Source organism: Amphiura filiformis, chromosome 1 (genome assembly GCF_039555335.1).
Source record: "Amphiura filiformis chromosome 1, Afil_fr2py, whole genome shotgun sequence".
Classification (NCBI taxonomy): Eukaryota; Metazoa; Echinodermata; class Ophiuroidea; order Amphilepidida; family Amphiuridae; genus Amphiura; species Amphiura filiformis.
Window position 1 is genome coordinate 43,092,202 of NC_092628.1, and position 18,843 is coordinate 43,111,044.

General features: G+C 38.7%; 1 protein-coding gene across 1 annotated transcript in view; it reads right to left on the bottom strand.

Moving 5' to 3' along the window:
- Positions 1 to 16,536, bottom strand: part of LOC140147336 (uncharacterized) — a 38,791-nt gene extending 22,255 nt beyond the window's left edge. Inside the window, exons 1-10 of the mRNA XM_072169117.1 lie at positions 16,295 to 16,536; positions 15,329 to 15,698; positions 14,800 to 14,941; positions 13,860 to 13,988; positions 11,295 to 11,417; positions 9,671 to 9,798; positions 9,340 to 9,474; positions 8,157 to 8,321; positions 5,350 to 5,505; positions 37 to 192 (exon numbers count right to left, since the gene is read on the bottom strand). Coding sequence (XP_072025218.1) covers positions 37 to 192; positions 5,350 to 5,505; positions 8,157 to 8,321; positions 9,340 to 9,343 — 481 coding nt within the window. The 5' untranslated portion in view covers positions 9,344 to 9,474; positions 9,671 to 9,798; positions 11,295 to 11,417; ... (2 more) ...; positions 15,329 to 15,698; positions 16,295 to 16,536. The remainder of the gene's footprint in view (positions 1 to 36; positions 193 to 5,349; positions 5,506 to 8,156; positions 8,322 to 9,339; positions 9,475 to 9,670; positions 9,799 to 11,294; positions 11,418 to 13,859; positions 13,989 to 14,799; positions 14,942 to 15,328; positions 15,699 to 16,294) is intronic.
- Between the last annotated feature and the right edge of the window lie 2,307 nt (positions 16,537 to 18,843).

An 18,843-nucleotide genomic window follows, 5' to 3' on the forward strand; every position in this document is an offset into this window, starting at 1 on the left:
AATAATTACAAAATAATTGTTATAAACTATACTAACCTTCGTATACATTGAGATGAATCAATCTCTCAGCATAATTCCCTGCTTCGTCTAAAACTCTTTGTGTAATAAAATACGTGCCTTCTCCGAAAAAGTCTCCGTTTTTCAAATGGCTGGGTACAGTTGATTCGGTGCTATCATCGAAAAATTTAATATCTAATAAATATAATGACATGAACACGATAATGTTAATCCAATCTCGAACGATCAATCTCAATTCGCCGTAGAAGTAGTTATGTAACCAGTAGTCAACAAAGATGCCGTTTTACCGCTCACAAACCACCTCAACGAAATCGACGATACCAACTCAATCAAGTTTACCTTCGAGGAAGAAAAAGATGGGAAAATCCCTTTTCTTGATACGTTGATTGTTAAGCGCGAGGACGGCACTGTCAAGTTATTAGTGTATCGCAAGGCCACTCACACTGACCAGTATCTGAATTTCGCATCGCACCATCCTCTGCATCAGAAACTGGGAGTGATACGAACACTGATGGACAGAAAAGACAAGATCATCACAGAAGACAAAGATAAGGAAGAAGAAGAAGAAAACATCAAAAAAGCGCTTCACACATGTGGATATCCGCCATGGACTATTGACAGAGTCAAAACGCAAATGGGAACCCCATTAGAGAAGAAAAGCAACAAGAAAGATGATAACAGCAAATCGAGGGGTCTTGTCGTAATTCCCTATGTAGAGAGTGTCTCCGAACGCATCGCTAGAACTTTCAAAAGTTACAACATCGCCATTTCTATGAAACCCCATTGTTCCCTAAGGAATATGTTAGTTCTGGTTCTGGTTCTGGTTCTGGTTCTGGTTGAGTCGGCATTGCCAGACATGCTGTACTTCACCAACTTCGCGGTCAAAGGTCTATGCGCATTTAATGGCGTCGCGTCGCGAAAAGAGCTAATTAATGAAGTTTATTTTTGAACATTTCCCCGCTCGTCGCTGTCACTGTCTTCTCGTCGAGGTCATTCCAGTCGGTCGTCGTTCTGTGGAAGTAGCTGAATTTGTGCACATCCTTCCTGATCAGCTCCCTTTTGAGTTTCCTGCTGTTTCCTCTTGTTTTCAATCCTGCTGTTCCACCCTGTTGAACATAGTCTTCCGCTCTAATTCCAACTTCCCCATTCATGATCCTATACATGAGCTGGAGTCTGGCGTCTTTTCTTCTGTCTTGTAACGCTTCCCATCCCAGCACTCTGGTCATTTCTGTGACACTGCTGAGTTGCTTGTAGTCATTCATACAGAATCTTGCTGCCTTTCTCTGCACTGCCTCGATGGCTACGATGTCCTTCTTCTTGTACGGGTCCCAAGAGCAACCAGCGTATTCCAGGATTGGACGTACCAGCGTTTTATAAGCTGTCTCTTTCATTTCTCTCGGGCAAAACCACAAGTTACGCTTGAGGAAACCAAGAACTTTGTTGGCTTTGGATGTCAACTTCTGGTATTGAGCCTTCCAGCTCATCTTGCTATCAATTTCGACACCAAGGTATGGATGAGAGTCTACCTCTTGCAGCGGTTGTCCACAGAAGTTGTAACTTCTGTCGGGCGCTTCTTTCTTAGTTGATAGCTTCATGACTGAACACTTGGCTGGGTTGAATGACATCTCCCATTCCTCTTGCCACTTTTCCAACTGGTGTAAATCTTTCTGCAGTATGTCCATCTCTCTACTGGTCTTCCCAGATGTATATATGACGCAGTCATCTGCAAATAATCTAGCAGTACTCCTGATGTTGTTTGGCAGGTCATTTATGAATAACAGGAACAATAGGGAGCCTAGTACTGTACCCTGAGGTACACTAGAAAGCACCTCCCTTGGGGCCGATACCATGCCGTTGCATACCACCTTCTGAGATCTTTCAGTCAAGAAGTGTCTAATCCATTTCAGCAGGGATCCTCTGATACCATGGTGATCAAGTTTGCCAAGGAGTCTCTCATGGGGACTTTGTCAAATGCTTTGGCAAAGTCTAAGATGGCCATATGAACTGTCTGATCATTCTCCATACTTTTAGTAAGGTCATGAGTGGTTAACACTAGTTGAGTGACAGTGGAGTGCTTGGCTCTGAAACCATGTTGGTTGTCCACCAAAATATTGTGTTTCTCCAGGTGTTTCATAACATGTGAGTGTATTATGTGCTCCAGAATTTTACTCACTACACTTGTGAGAGATACGCCTCTGTAGTTACCAGGGTTGTCTCTAGCCCCTTTCTTGAAAATGGCACAAATATTTGCCTCTCTCCATTGATTGGGTAGAGTTCCTTCCTCAACCGACTGTTGAAAGATGTCTGTGAGAACAGGGGTTATCTCTTCAGCACACATTTTGAGAATCCACGGTGGTATACCATCTGGACCAGGGGCCTTGTTTGGTTTCAGGTTGTTAATCTGCTTCAGCACGCCTTCTTCACCAATCCGGAGATCTGGAATGTCAGGGATGCTACTTCTTCCTAGTGATGGTATTCGGCTTGTGTCTTCTTTGGTGAATACTCCTGCAAACTGGTTACTAAGGGCATCAGCCTTCCCAAGATCATCACTGATTATTTTATTGTTGACTTTCAGATCAGCAACTCCTGTATCTTCCTGGCGGATCTTCTTTATGAAAGACCAAAAGGCCTTTGGATTTTCCTCCATAGAAAGTGTTAGCTTACCCATAACGTACTCTCTTTTGGCGTGGTTCAACTCTCTTTTGACGGTTCTACAGAACTCTTTGTATTCTTCCCAGTCTTTCTGATCGCCAGTTCTTTTGGCTTTACTGTACATTCTACCCTTCTTCCTGCTCATTCTTCTGTGAGTTCTAGTAAACCAAGGAAGATTTCTTCTGTTGGATGACATTTTGGTTGGAACGTTCTCCTCCATCACTTGTTTGATCTTACTATCAAACATGTCCCATTTTTCTTGGACAGTGAGGTTGGCTTCATTTCTGAAGGAGTCACCAAAGATCTTCATGTCTTGCTTTATCTTCTCCACATCAGCCCAGTTCACCCTAAGGATAAGCGTGACCCTGAGAACACCACGGATGTCATCTACGCGATTCCTTGTAAGAACTGTGACTCAACATATGTAGGTGAAACTGGAAGAAAGTTCGGTAAGCGAATGGAAGAACACCAGGCAGAAGCGGAAAAGGCAGGGGCTAATGTGCGGACTCGCGCGGTTAGAAAGGCATCCCAAACCATTGTCAATAAATCGGCCATCACAGACCATGTGCAGGAGAACGACCATATTCTAGACTGGGAAGAGGCTAAGGTAGTAGGTAAAGAGGCAGATAGATACAAGCGGTGGATTACAAATCAGAAAACAGGAGACCATCATGAACAGGGAGGAGGGGCAATACATTCTCAGTCACGTGTTTGACGATCTTCTTGGAAAGAGAACTGGCAACCTGCTAAGCAACCATCAGCATCAGTGGTACACAGAAGTTCGTCACAACATCAATAGTGTAGAAAAAGATGTCTGGTAGACATCGAAACGTCCACAGTGAGTACTGTTTATTGGACTAGAAGTAAGAAATATTCCGATTTTAGGATTAATTACCATAGGAATGGGTTTACATTTTGAATGTATTGTACTATACTACAAGTAGGCTGCACTCATCACCTGTCATGTCTGTATATAGGGTATGTACAATCATGGATTGAACGCAATACTGCTCTTTTAGAAGACACTAATCGTACAGGTGTGAGTGAGTCTTTATTCCTATTCGTTGACAATCAATGGTGCGATGCAGAGTCTACTGCAGGGCAATACATTCAAAACTTGTTTTCCCCTATCGCTATGGTAATTAATCCTGTTACATCACTACTTCTACAGCAAATGAAATTACGATCCAGGTCTTTGTCCGTGTTCTTTGATAATCACTGTGATATACAATGTTTCATAAAGATAGACGTGACAACCCGTTTTCGAAAGGTTCTGCCTCGACCTCCATATATCCGGTTTCGTTAATCGTATTACTCTTCTTTTCTTTATTTTATATTAAATAATTTGGTGAGAGAAATCTTTTATCGGATAAAAGACTCCGTTTTTTTCTTTTCTGTTTTCAAACTTTTGGTATGTCCATTGTTTTATTGTTGAGTTATTACATCGTAGCCAAAGTAGATCGCTGAGCTCGAACTTGTACGTTGCCGTTTCAGTGAAAAACACACACTGAACAGCTCTTTACACTCTAAAAAAATTTACTCAACCTGAGTAAAATTGTACTCCTTTTGATAGTAAAAGGTTCACAGCTCATTTGTTGAGTAAACGTGACTCAACAAAAGTTGAGTAGCAACTTTACTCTGCCTTTGAGTAAATATTTTTACTCAGTAAAGGAGTTAATGCATGACTCAACATTTGTTGAGTTAACTGTTACTCAACCTTATTCAACAGTTGAGCAGTATTACTCAACATGGTGGGAAAACCTTACTCAATCCACAAGGAGTAATATTTTGCTCTGTATTTGAGTAAATTTTTAGCTCAACTGTTGAACGAAATGTATTTGACTCAAATGATATTGAACAGACTGTTTGCCCAACTGTTTAGTATGCAAGAAGTTGACTCAACTGATATTGAGTAATACTTCGGTTGTATGCTAGTCAAAATGTTTACTCATAGCTGCAGGTTAATCCTTCCATGTTGAGTAAAAAGTCGTACTTAAAACTCTGCTCCGGATATTGATGAACTTGGTATTGTTGCTATTTAAGGGTATATGAGGTATTGTTGGTCGAAGCAGCGATTTTCATTATCTGAATAAATATATTATTGAAAAATAACACTTTGGTGTTTTGCAAAAGTTCATCCTACAAATCATATATACTTTGAAAACTTATTGTTGTTAATGAGTTATGTACGTTTTACATAAGTGTTGTTGTTTCAGCCCTCTTTACAACATAACTCAAGAACCACAGTCCCAACAAAAGTATATCTGTGATATTTGAATTCTTCTACACGCTCGCTATGAATTGAGCAATGCAATATTTGCTAAAGCTCACTACCATTCGCAAGATGCTGTGAACTTTGGTACTTTTTTTCTGCTGCTTCGACCAACAATACATCGTATACCCCTAATTCGCATAAAATAACAATCAACAAGAAAATAATATCTTGTTCAAATTAATAAACACAGGTTTATGTCTTCTTTTGGAGATATTGGAGAATGGGGAAAAGAGAAGCGAAGCACCTGTGTGCATGTGATTGTTACGTAATTATTCTCATATTTGACCACTTCAGCCTAAAAGCACATTTAGGCGCGCTTCGCCCGAATTTGTTCCAATTTAAACCATATTTGACCATTTAAGCTTCAATATGTTATATTTACGCGCCTTGACATGTACAAATACCTTCTTCAAATTGGAGTTGATCATTTCCGAAATTGTCAATTGCCATGAGTGCTTCCCACGTTACAACTGCGCCTCGTGGTTCAGATCCTTCGACAAACTCAAAGTCGATATAATCTGAGTAATGTCTATTTGTAATCTGCGGACTTATTTCGTCAACTATTTTGAATATATGAAAGAAATAGATAAATTAAAGAATTAAGAAATTGTAAGGAATTACACAATTATTTTGTAGGAGGAATGCTAACACACATGACTACTTGGTGAGTAACGGGAAGTGCGGCAGTCCCACAGACTTAGCTATAGGGCACATAATCTGGTAAGTTGCTAATTTTGCTGCAATTTTTTTTTCTAATATTTTAGCAATATTTTAATATCAAGGCTATTAAATCAAAGCATTAACAGCCGTTATTTATTACTATAGGTAGTGCTAACGAACGGATTGGCGTCACGATAGCGGGTTACCTCCTACTTGAAGGTCTGCATATCTCTGTCGTCTTTGGACTTAATGAAAGTCATTAGAATGACATCGTTAATGTAAGGATGGTTCATAAGTCCGAGTGTGAACTAAAGAACCGGGAATGTACCCTGAGGAATTCCTTGTTTATTGACTTCTCGCTGGATACCTTCCCATTTAAGATGACTTTCAAAGAGCGAGCCAAGCGGTAAAACTGTAGTCCAACAGTTTGTCTATTAGTCTAGTCAATCTAAACAAATTAGTGGTGTCACCCACCACTAATTGCAACAGAATTTTTTTCACTTTTATACATTTTAGAGATGTCCCCTGAACATCATATCAAAAATATACTAAAATATACTTGGTGGAAAGGTAGTTTTTGGCGGGAAAAGGTCATACAGGGGTCAAATTTCAAAATTGCTTTAATCTTTTTAAAAACTATACCAAAGCATTCCTCTAGTCTTAAGGATTCAGAAAAAGTATAGTTTGTCATATCTATGATGTACCATTCTCAAGTTATAAGCAAAAAGGTCAAAGGTCAAATTTTGGGCTCCACGTGGATCAACTTTGAAAAAATGCTCCGATCTCCTAAAAAATGGTCTCAATGTGTTCGTCCTTTAAAAACACGCCAAAATAAGAATAGTTTGCCATATCTTGGATGCTTCGTTACCTAGGTAGCAGGGTAAAAGAGGTCATTGACCATTGAACTCTATTGACCCCGACCTAGTTTTCGATGTTACGCATGTAATTAAACAACCTAAACAGTGCAAATATTCTTTAAATGAATTATGTTTGCAAGCCGAACAATTTGAGACCATTTTGGTTTAAATCAGACAATTTTTAGTTTTTTGACCTCTGTTGAACCTAACATTTGACCTTTGACCTTTTTGGCTATAACTCAAGAACCGTACATCACAGGTATGGCAAACTATATTTTTCTGAATCCTTATGACTAGAGGAATAATTTGGTATAGTTTTTAAAATGATTGGAGCAATTTTGAAATTTGACCCCTGAATGACCTTTTCCCGCCAAAAACTACCTTTCCACCAAGTATATTTTAGTATACTTTTTGTATGCTGTTCAGGGGATATCTCTGATATTCATAGGAGTGAAACAAATTCTGTTGCAATTAGTGGTGAGTCAAAACCCACTTTGACTGGACTATATAGGAGCTTTGCGGCTCTGCCCCTGCACCCTACCAGAGGCCCTAAGACGAAACCATACACCTTAAGGGAGTATGCCACCGATTATGCATCCCATTGAAAAACGTAAAATGCGCCGTTTGTTTGCTCGATTTTAGACCTTTTCGGCAACAAATTGAATGTAGATATACCACCAATCGATTAAATGGGCGTTCAAACATTTTGTATTTAACGGAACTCATCCATGTTACATCGTTCGCCGAGTGATTTGGTGGTGTTTGCCCTTAAAGGCTTTGTATAAAGGCTTCGTACCAAGGCAATCGCCTTCGCGCACAATGATTTTATTTCTTAGGTCACTTTGGGAAGGGGAACGCGGCACCCCATGAAATCCTACGCACACCACTTGCAGAATGAATAACATCAGCCCTTTCCAACGATGTTGGCAAGTAGCCACTCTCGAAGCAAGTTGGATAGGACGCGAACATGGGTGACAGTTCAGAAGCAGCATTTCTGAGTACCATGGTTGGGATGTCATGGACCAAATGCTTTGTTGTCATAGCATTGCCGTTTTTAGCATGCGGATGGTGGATTTTCATTGAAGAAAAGTGCAACCAATTAATCCTCGATAGAGGATGCGACGGTGTCATTATACGATGGAAAGGCACTGTTTAGTCCTGGCTGTAAATGCGCCGGTCTTCTAAGGACTAAATGAGACTGTCGTTCATCAAGGATAATTTGGTCAATTATATTCTTTTAGAAAGATCCTACCAACTGGAACCCAAATCGGCCACACCAATTCTCACAAACATACAACTCTTTCCTGTGTCAAACTAGTCTAAACACCTCCGAGTGCCGACGGTCTGATGACATCTAGCTAGCTGACAGCAGTACGTTTCATCATTTAGAGTGAGCAAGCTATAGTGCGATAGCGACAATAGCTCTCAGATGAGCAACAAATATTAAAATTTCACAAAACTTGATGTATGTCTTATTCTATCAGGGAAAGCCTATATTCATGCTCATGATCTTCAGGCTTTATTAGCCGTCAAGCCATTTCTTATATCCTATGCTGGCTACGATCTCATTTGAAGTTATTTTTATGTAAATATGGGGAAAATAAAGTTTAAATTACTGCATATCGCATTGCATTTTTAATGTTGCATTTTGATTCAAAAACTCAGCATCTGAAATATTTTAGACGACCATTTACCTTCACAATACACATTGCTCTCGTCACTCATATCTGTGCAGTCACTGTAATGATCACAATAGAACTGATCTGAAAAGCATTGCCACCCTGCATTAACGTGGTTACCGTTGTAATCATAGTATCCGGAACCTTCACAACCAAATTCGTCTTTTCCGCACCCATCATCTAATAAAAAGCGGAACAGATTAGATTAAAACTAGATTAACATTCTTATTAAATTGCAAAATTAAACAATGCAGAAGGTGACCAAAATGGCTGACGATCTGAGTTGGCAACACCTTTTGTATTGAAACAAAGGGTTTATAACATTTCATATATATATATAACCAACATTTTTGAAAAAGAGACTGAACTTTCTAAATAAATATGGGACTTGAAGAAAACTAATATTGACTGTAAATTAAGATGGGACGTGATCAAAAAATCAAACACAGGTATCCGTAAAAGTGGTCAATGTAACTTATGCCTAGAAGAAAAATTTGCCATAAACATGAACAAGGACAATGTAATCAATAGTAGGTCCGAACTTATTTCAAAGTGCCGGCATAACAAAGGCAAAACAAATTCGCCGAACCACAATAAGAAAAATAAATAGTTTTTCCGTGCAGCACCAGTTCCGCGCGGTCCTACACCGGCTGAACTAGACTACGCGCGCATTTTTTTCCGCCGTTGTCGACTCTCGCAGTTACGCTCGCAATATAGACCATGGCGAAAAACATAATGAGGAGAGCAAGAATAAACCCATTGAGAAGACAAGAATGTATGAAAACACATGGGGCTAATGAACCGTGGAAACATGGGAGTGGCCGAGATCAAACAAAAGCGCAAAAAATGGAGCGCCGACGTTAGGCTGGAAAAGCTTTTCTTGTTTGATCTCTGCCACTCCCAATTTTGCCAAGAAATGTTTCAAAAATATCAATTTTGTGATTTCAATGGCGTGAAATAGTGTAAAATTTTGCAATTTTACCCTATTTTTGGCCCATAACACGGTGTTATTTGATCTAAAAAGGAAGATGCACAGGGCAATTAATGCTTTATTTGTTCTTCCATCGGGATTTTAGGGGGCGTCCTAATGTCCCCGCTTCTGCCACCACCATGAGGTCAGATGAGGTGGCAACTTCGACAATAGTGTTATTATTACTGTTATATCCAGGATTACAGGCTTTACCATAGCTAAACATACCCATTCCGTCACAGGTCTCGTCCTTCTCGTCACTGCCGTCAGAACAGTCTTTATATCCGTCACATACGAAAATTTGAGGTACATACTTAGTGGTAAAACCACACCTCCAGCCAGATTTTTTTAATTCAGTAGAGTCTAAATTGAAAGTAGTAAATAGTAGAAAATAGTAGTATTTACGTTGTTATTGTCGTTTTGTTTTTGATGTGTTTTGTTTTATCTATTGCAGTAATAGTGGTGAATTTATAGATTATTGTTGTTATGGACTTAAAAATGTTTCTTTTCACCTTCATAGATAAAACATAACAGACCATAAACAACATGTTATTCTTACCACATAATGAGCTGTTTTCGTCACTTCCGCCGCCACTACTGTCCACTAAGCAATCAATATTTCCATCGCAAACTTTCGTCTTCGCAATACAGGGCCAATCTTACATTTATATTCGTTGTTTTTGCACTCTAGAAATAATTGTAATTTTCTATTCACCTTTTCGGTAAATCCCATAAGCCTTTACGAGTACGCTTGAGAACTCGTCATTTGACGTCACGCCGATGCGCACATCGTTTATTGAACATCGTTACTGCGCATTGCAACTCGGCGTGACGTCGAATGACAAGTTCTCAGGTGTACTCACAAAGGCTTGTTGGATTTACCGAAAAACAAATTAATACTCTTGCTTGAATGACCTTGGCCACCAGGCACGCCTCACCTGTGGATTTTCACACCAATATTCCAATCCTATTTAAAGCGAGCTATATGCAGGCTGACCATTTAGGGTTTGCAAAATAAAAAAAAAAAAAATGACATGTGCAAAGTGGGAGGGGCATTGATTTTCCTTTTTTTTTCATGCTTTTTTCTCTTTTCTTTTTTATGTCAAGCATATTCTAAACATTTTAAGCAGCTGAAATCAACGAGATAACGCTGACGAAACAATTGAACTGGCGAAGGGGCTCGCAGTAGACAGCCGGACGGGGTATTTTTACAGGACAAGATAGGCAAGTGTAGCCGACAATTGCGCGTTACCCTAATCGGAACCCAATGTAACGAGGTTATGGCACCTTCAGTAACTTTTGTCATTTTTGGCCAAGTTTGTGACATGGGATATGGGGCCAAAGATTAAAAGTTTTACTTTTATAAAAGTAGATACGGTGATGCGTATATTGATGCATGACCGTAAACGTAACCGCCCGGCTTAAATCAAGAAATTACGTCATTTCTTCTGGTGCTGTCACTTCCGGGCTTAATTCTTTAATGCAGGTGGAAGAACCATAGACAGTAGATGTCTATGGAAGAACATACCCTTTGCAAAAAAAATGGCGGACAAGAGCCGGCCCCATTCCAGGGATAATACAGCTTATTTAGCCAATGTGAACATGGGGTCATCGGCAGAAATATTTTTCTATCATATTGGACTAATACGTCAGGTATATGGTATTTCAAAATATTACAGTAATGGAAAGCAAGGTGCATATGTTCGTTCGTCGATCGTCGAATGTTTGACAAAGTGGCTAGCTCTAATGACGTCACTATGTAAACAACGTAGAGGTATTAATAATTAATTAGGTAACACCAAATATGGAGGTATCAAAAAGTATGCAAATTAGAAGGTTCAACGAATCAGAATACGATCAGATACGAAATTATGCAAATGATTTGAAGGCAGTTATGTGAACGTGTACAATAAATCGTCTCTTGTTTATAGTAGACCTCTGTGCATGGAGCCTAAAATAATACATTACGATCTGTAAAGCATATAGTTTTCTATGATGTTCGTCAAATTGCTAAAACCAGGGATGTCTCATATCCCTGCTAAAACAAAGTTTTTCTAAAGTGTTCCGCTACAAGAACAAACAACTTCTTGTATCATTTTTTTTTTTTTTGAAGTTTTGTATAGCCTATGCTATCTTAATTTGTTCGTTATTACACAACAGACTTTAATTTAAGCGAATCTTACCACAATCGTTTTCGTCTTCTCCCATATAGCACTGTACAATTTTGTCACACACCATGGTTGTACTTATACATATGCCCATATCTCCGCCACTTTTACACATGAATTGATCGTTGCCACATGCCCCTGTGTATACGATGTAATTATTCATGAGAAAATTTAAGAAGTTGTTAAAACCATAAATAATAATATTATTACTATTATTATCAATTTGATCATCATCGTTATATTGTTATTATTATTAAGTAGGGCAGCGGACAAAACTACAAAGATCCGAGTACGAAGCCAGTAGTCGACAAAAGGCCCAAAACACATATTATTGGTAATTGGAATGTGAGGACAATGCAAAAGACACTGTGAAGCCAATTATGTAAAAAGAGATCCTCGGTCATACATAAAGAGGAATATACTACACTACGGTCTGGTAGAAAATATGGCCTCTGTAGAGAGGGAGTGAGGATCATGCATCTCAAAAACTTCTCCATTGTCTCCCAGGCTACTAGTTATCAACAACAAAGGACAAATACTCTTGAAATTATGTTCACTTCATGAACCTACTTCCAACACAAATAGCAGGGGCGTAGCCAGGATTACCGAAAGGCTTTTTCACCTGCTACGCTCACAAAGTGGACCTTCTTGGCCTTTGAAGATGACGCACACCGACACCGCCTGGCTAATAATTATTTGGTGGAGCAGAGACATTAAAATGAATACACGGGATCGATACACGTGAATTGCTATGCACGATTTTGATATCAGACGAAAATCTTCGGATAGTGGGTTAGAAATTGATGAATATCTCCCGCAAATGAATTTTTCTCAAGAAACCAGATGTGGTCTCATACACTTGAAAATACGTGTTGAACAGATATGATAGTCGCTAGAATGCGCTTTGAAAATTGGCCGTGCGCTTTGAACTCAAAATCTGACAATTTTATATTGCGTTGGTCCTGTATTACAGCGTGTAGTACAGCTGCACTCACTGGAGGCCGTATAAAAGTCCCTGACCATTGCCCCCACTGGGGACTACACGCTTATTCACGCACAACCAAGATCAATTACACGGCTATTGTGTATAGCCTTAGTTATGTCCCTCGACTAATTATTGGTTTTAAAGAGCTTTAAAGGTTTGAACCAAATGGCTAATCGTGGCTGTGGATTCAACCTACCATGGCGATTCCTGCCATGAAGATATAGGGTCGATGACACTGTGTGACGATCGCCCAATCTGCCTCCGGCCTCATCTGCCTACGCTCCTGACAAATAGTGTCGCAAGGCAACATCGATATCTCCTTATGAGCAATACAGAAACATGATTGACTTCATCATAACTCATCAGGATAACCTGATAACCTTCCTGAACTGTAGATCATACTGTTCAGCTGGTGTCTGTTCAGATCACAACCTGGTGCTGGCTAACTTCGTTCCTACAAATTCCAAATGTACAGCCATAATGGTGCCATTCGATTTAGTGACACTACAATTGCAGAAAAGTTCAGTGCAAAGATATGTGGTGTCTTTGCATCATCACTCCTTCAACTAGAAGACACTGATGTTGAAGGGCTATGGCCCAATTTCAGAGAAGCAATCAACAAAATGAAGGAAGAAACAGCGGATGTGAAGAGGATTTGGCAATTGCCTTGAAAAATTACGTAAGAATTTTTTAACCTTTATTTCTTGACCTTCGGCAACCCAGATCACTGATAGGGGGGTCATAAAAACTTTGACACTAGTCACTGTCATATTCATAATCTCCCCCTTCTAAAAACGCAGCTCCCTTAGACTAAGGGTGCTGTAAAATATTAGAATTTAAAATAAAAGAAAATGATAATTTCATTCCAACGAAATTGTTGCCATAACCATATAGGCCTAGTTTCCTAATCATGCTATTGCATGCTGCTTCATTTATATTGATGGTTTTATTATGTTGGTATAATGACAATATCCACTTACATGGCATTAGAGTTCCATTAGTATTGTCAAAATGAAAATGAACCAACCCATTATTTAAATCTACATGAACCTATACTTAAATCATTAACTTTTGAATGCAAACCTTGGGGCATAGACAGCTATTCGAGACAAGGAGGCACAGAAATAGCAATCTACCGACGACGTAAAGATTTCGAATTTTTTGAAAGAGTGTCCTCCAAGATTTACAACTCAGACCCAGGCGCGGATTAGAGGGGCCGGCGGATAAATAAACAACTGCCCGTTTTTGTTTCTGTATTGGACACCCGACATTTTGTGTATAAAGCAATCGGCCTGTCATTTCGCAAATTTTAGGCTTTTTCAAACTAAAATTTGACACAACAATAGTGGCAAAATGGTCCACCAAATGGCTTCAATTAGGTCTTCAAGTTTCTCATTTCTCAGGGGGCACCTCCCCTCTCCTCAGACACCCCCCATGCGATGGCCGCGAACGGGAATTGGGATCGCCGTCCATCATAAGGCTGCATAGCTCAGATGGTAGAGCACGATCTTGCAAACCAGAGGTCGCCGTTCGTATCCCACTTTAGTCAAATTTTCTTTGCTCCTCTTCTTCAACTTTGAATAGCAATACTTTACCATATAGGTCTACACAGCCATCATGTTCATCACTGAAATCTGAGCAATGTCGTATTCCATCGCAGACCAAATAACTCTTAACACACTGTTCTTCATTTCTGCACATGAAATCTCCTGGTAAACAAGGAACTATATGTGGAGGAGTGTAAGGAAGTATAAAGGAACAAAATGAAAATATTAGTTACATTTCTGAAGGGTAAATGTCTGCACACTATGTGGATACATACATGGAAAGTATAATCAATATTCCGGGGGGCACTCCCACTTTGGAGGTGACGCGTATGTAGGGCTGTTAAGACCCCCTCGTTTAGAGTCTTCGTTGACATGTGTGGTCTTTAATAACTTTGATTCCTGGGTTTGAAATTTTAAGTTGGCAAGTCGACAATTTTAAATAAACAAATTCAAAGCAATAGTCAGATAGAATTGCTTTAATATTTTGGTGTTAATTAGCCCGTCGAATGTTAGAGCCACCGACCACCTGTAATGAGGTGGGATGTATTTGAGGGGTCGGAAGGATTTTCGTTCGTCCATTTGTGAGGTCGACCGCCCACTGAACGCTTCATAAATACCACTAATAGGGTATATTCATCGTAGAAGTAGTTACGTAACCGGATTAATTACCATAGCAATGGGTGCACACTATCTATGAATGCATTGCCCAGCACTATAAGCATGTTGCACTCAAGACCTGTGTATGTCTGCAACCATATATAGAATACAATACCGCTCTTTTCAAAGACACTAATCTTACAGGTGCGAGTTATTAGCATGATATGAATATTGTCAATATTCTGTAGAATTAAGATCCATGTCTTTATCCCTGTTCTTAGAAAATCTATGTGCAATACGATAATCTATGTGCAGTGCAGGGCGATACATTCAAAGATAGTGTTTACACATTGCTATGGTAATTAATCCGGTTACTTCTACGGTAAATTACCTAAGTAAGCAGCAGGCGTGTTATCATCCACTGTTAGAACTTGTCTATGTTTTGATTCACTGATCGCAGATCGTCTCACTTTATTAGTGTTGCAAACGGTTACCGCAGGGAAATCCAAAAACGTTTTTGATACCACTTTCAACTGCAAAAAAAGATACAAATGTATCATTTAAAGCAATATTGTAACATTTTTATAAAATAATAGATTTGTATTTCTTTTCCACAAACGTGTTAGTTTTCACTGTCAGATATGTCCACTTTTAATGAGGTAAAACAAAGAAAATTGCTATTCAATTCAAGCGCCTATGTCGCCAATGCGTGTCTCTCCGTCGGTCGTGACTGAGATTGTGTTGTGACCATCCCGTACGCTATCGTACATTGTCATGAACTCGCATTGTCATATCATTTCGACCGTGATTATTGATGCATGGATCGCATTGCAGAGTTTTACCAAAATATGTGGTAAAACTGGTAAAATATCTGGTATAAAACAAAATTTTGTTTAAAAACGGATTTCCCTCAAACTCACCTCGACAGTAACTGGAGCATCGATGTATCTGCCAAACAGTATCACAGCTTGACGCAGAAACGCACCGATTGCTGCCATTAATATCAGAGTCCAAAACAATTTGCCATACCATCTTTGAGATTTGAATATAATTGGATATCCATGAGCAGTGGATATCTCTAAAGCTTGGTTCCTAACAATACCAAAGCAGGTCTTGTTGGAATCAACGTCATCACCATCGGCGTTAACATCTGCATGTGTACCTTGATATTTAGTCGTTGAAGCTCCATACCTTGGACCTTGTTGTGTGGTATTAGCGAAGTAGGGATAACGAACTGGGACTGAAGTGTCCATGTATTGGATTCTTGATATCGAGGATATTGGGTGTAAACTGAAAAAAATTAGAAAATGTAGTTTTGATATTATTATTATATTATTATGCAACACATATAATTATAAGATTGTGCAAACTAAATTTTTAGGTTCATAAAATAATGAATGAAATACAACAGGGGTTCGCTCTGAACAAATTTTAATCTAAGTTAAAGTTAATAGGATGAAATTTGCTCATCCTATTAAGCCAGAGAACTAAGTATAATAATTTTCAGGGGTTGGCTCTGTACATTTACATTATGATTTTGACTTCGACATGAAGAAAGACTATAGAGATATCACTACCAAATCTACATCTCAAGAGTACCGATATCGCCCCGTTTATATGTGTATGTCTGCAATCACAGATTGAATACAATACCGCTCTTTTCAAAGACACTAATCTTACGGGTGCGAGTGATCAGCATGATATGAATATTCGATCCAGGTCTTTAGCCCTGTTCTTTATCCCTGTTCTTTGATAAGCTATGTGCAATGCAATGGAACGGCATATTACGCCTAGAACAAGGTCACTCAAAGATATTGTGCACCCATTTCTATGGTAATTAATTCGGTTACGTAACTACTGCTAGTGTGCTACGACGAACTGCGTACCTGTTTTGTTCCGGATCCTCGAAAGTTGGATTCTGAACCACCCATCCCGAACGCTCTCCTCGGATACCAAATCTTCTGTTAGAAAACATGCTGCAATATCTGTAGCCTAATTGTTTTCAAAACAGCTCATATTACAGCCTCATGTACAATTTCCTTTTGTTCTGTTTAAAAACACAGAGACATATTGTCCACTTAATTCTTCTTTATATTTAGTCCTGCCAAATTATTAAGCCACAGCACATTTGAGGCGAATATGTTGAATGTTGTGCCTCGAACAGTAGAACGAAATTTAATTGTAAGCGGAATTGCCGAAGCGGTGCATTGCAATTTTCATCTGAAGCTCTGGTCATTAAAAATGTATCTAATGTTAGCTTTTAAATTAAATTATCTTTAAAATTGTTATACAACGTGTCCCAATATCAACCTTCGACGTAGTAGCAAAATTCAAAAGTCAAAAGCTTATCCATAACATGAATGTACAGACTAGAAAATTATGTGTATGTGACCAAGCTAATTATACATTTTAATTGTAGTAAAAATATCAGAACTACTACAAATTCAAGTGACGTCATGTCTTATCCTTTTGTTAATTTCTCCTTGAATTCAGCTATTTGAATATTCAATTTCTGAAAACAAAATAGAGCTCATTTATTTTATTAAAATGTTGGTTCTGAAACTAAAAGCTTCTTTACTTGACATATTATTTTAAAACATTTCCGATATAACATTTTGATGCCAGCAACATAGTTAACACATAATCTTAGAACAGCTCTAATTTATTTTGAAAACAGACCATTATTCAAAGTTCATCAAATATGCGATGAGTCTTAAATGACCAACTTTGATTGGGACAAATAGCACTAGTATTACATCTTCAAAACCAGTAAGCCGAATTCAATGAAACGGACATTTTTATTGGGACACCCTACAACGGAACTATTATGTTGTAAATGTAAATTTAAATTTATTTAAAAGGAACGAGATTATTCTCCGAATCGTTAACCATTTTTGCTCATGTAAACCGCGGTTAGGTGTAATTACGTTTTATCAAAGTATAGACTCTGTTATTGAAATGCAATTACTACATTATACGAGCCCTACGATAGTACTCAGGTTAATAATGTGCGCATGTTATAATATACTTAAGAAATAAAGGGTAATGCATTATCCTTTACACGCAAATATTGTGTCAAGGCAGTAAAACGTAAATAATGGGTGAGGCGCAGCCGAACCCATTATTTAAACGTTTTACTGCCGAGGACACATTATTTGCGTGTAAAGGATAATGCTGCACTTTATTTCTATTCTATTACCACAAAATAGTGCGATTTAAAGAGAATATCACATTTTTTGCCTAAATGTTTCAAGTTGTTTACCTGAAGGTGGAGCGTCTACGCGTAACCAAAGCGTTAGTGATAGCGAGTATTGCAGAACGCGTAACCAAGCGTAATGCTTTGCGTAGAATGCGTAACGACGCTAATATAGTGCATCGCGCTTTGCTGTGCGCTGTGATGCGAGAAGAACATAAAGTTCGTTGCCCTGGCCACTTTATTGCTAATTAATGGTCTTTCACGTGACGCGTTTCAACATTGTTGAAACGCGTCACGTGAGAGCCCATTATTCTGCAATAATGGGTCAAGCGCCGTAACACATTCTAAACACAGCATTACGCTTGGTTACGCGTGCATTATTTCCGCGATACCCGCTGTCACTTACGCGTACGCGCTCCACCTTGAAGTAAACAACTTAAAATATTTGTGCCAAAAAATGATATTTTCTCTTTAAATTCTCTTTAAATCGCACTATTTTCTGGTAATAGAATAGAAATAAAGGGTGCAGCATTATCCTTTACACGCAAATAATGTGTCCTCGGCAGTAAAAACGTTTAAATAATGGGTTCGGCTGCGCCTCACCCATTATTTACGTTTTTACTGCCTCGGACACATTATTTTCGTGTAAAGGATAATGCATTACCCTTTATTTCTTAAATAAAAGTAGGGCCTAATGAAAGGTGGCTCCGATGTTTTCAGAATGGAGTGTTCTACTTACCTTATCTACAAAACATTCGAATGCCCGGTTTTGCGCTCAACTGAATGATTTGATTATTGGAAGCAAAAGCGTGTAACACAATTGATTAGTTTGCCGATTGAGGAGGGGGTTGAGGCTGTCGACCTACAACATTTTATTGCGGTTATGAGGAAACGATTTTATAATTATATTGAATGACAAAATCACAATTTTTAAGCTGAATTTATACTCGATCGGATATATGTCATGATATAGGGCAAGTTGTTGTTTTCAAGTTTGTTTCAGGCAGTGGTTGTAAAGCAGGTATTCGACAATATCTATTTTATTTTGACCTTCTTCATTAGCTTCACTCTTATTTTAAGTTTCTAATGCAGACCTGTCCAACGAGAGAATATTATTAAAACTTTTTCAACACTAGACACCTCTGTGAGAAAACAATCGATATCAAATACAATTTCTCTTGCTCTTTTTACACAACTTTTAACTACATGTATAGCAGTGACTATTATTGTCCTTTTTGA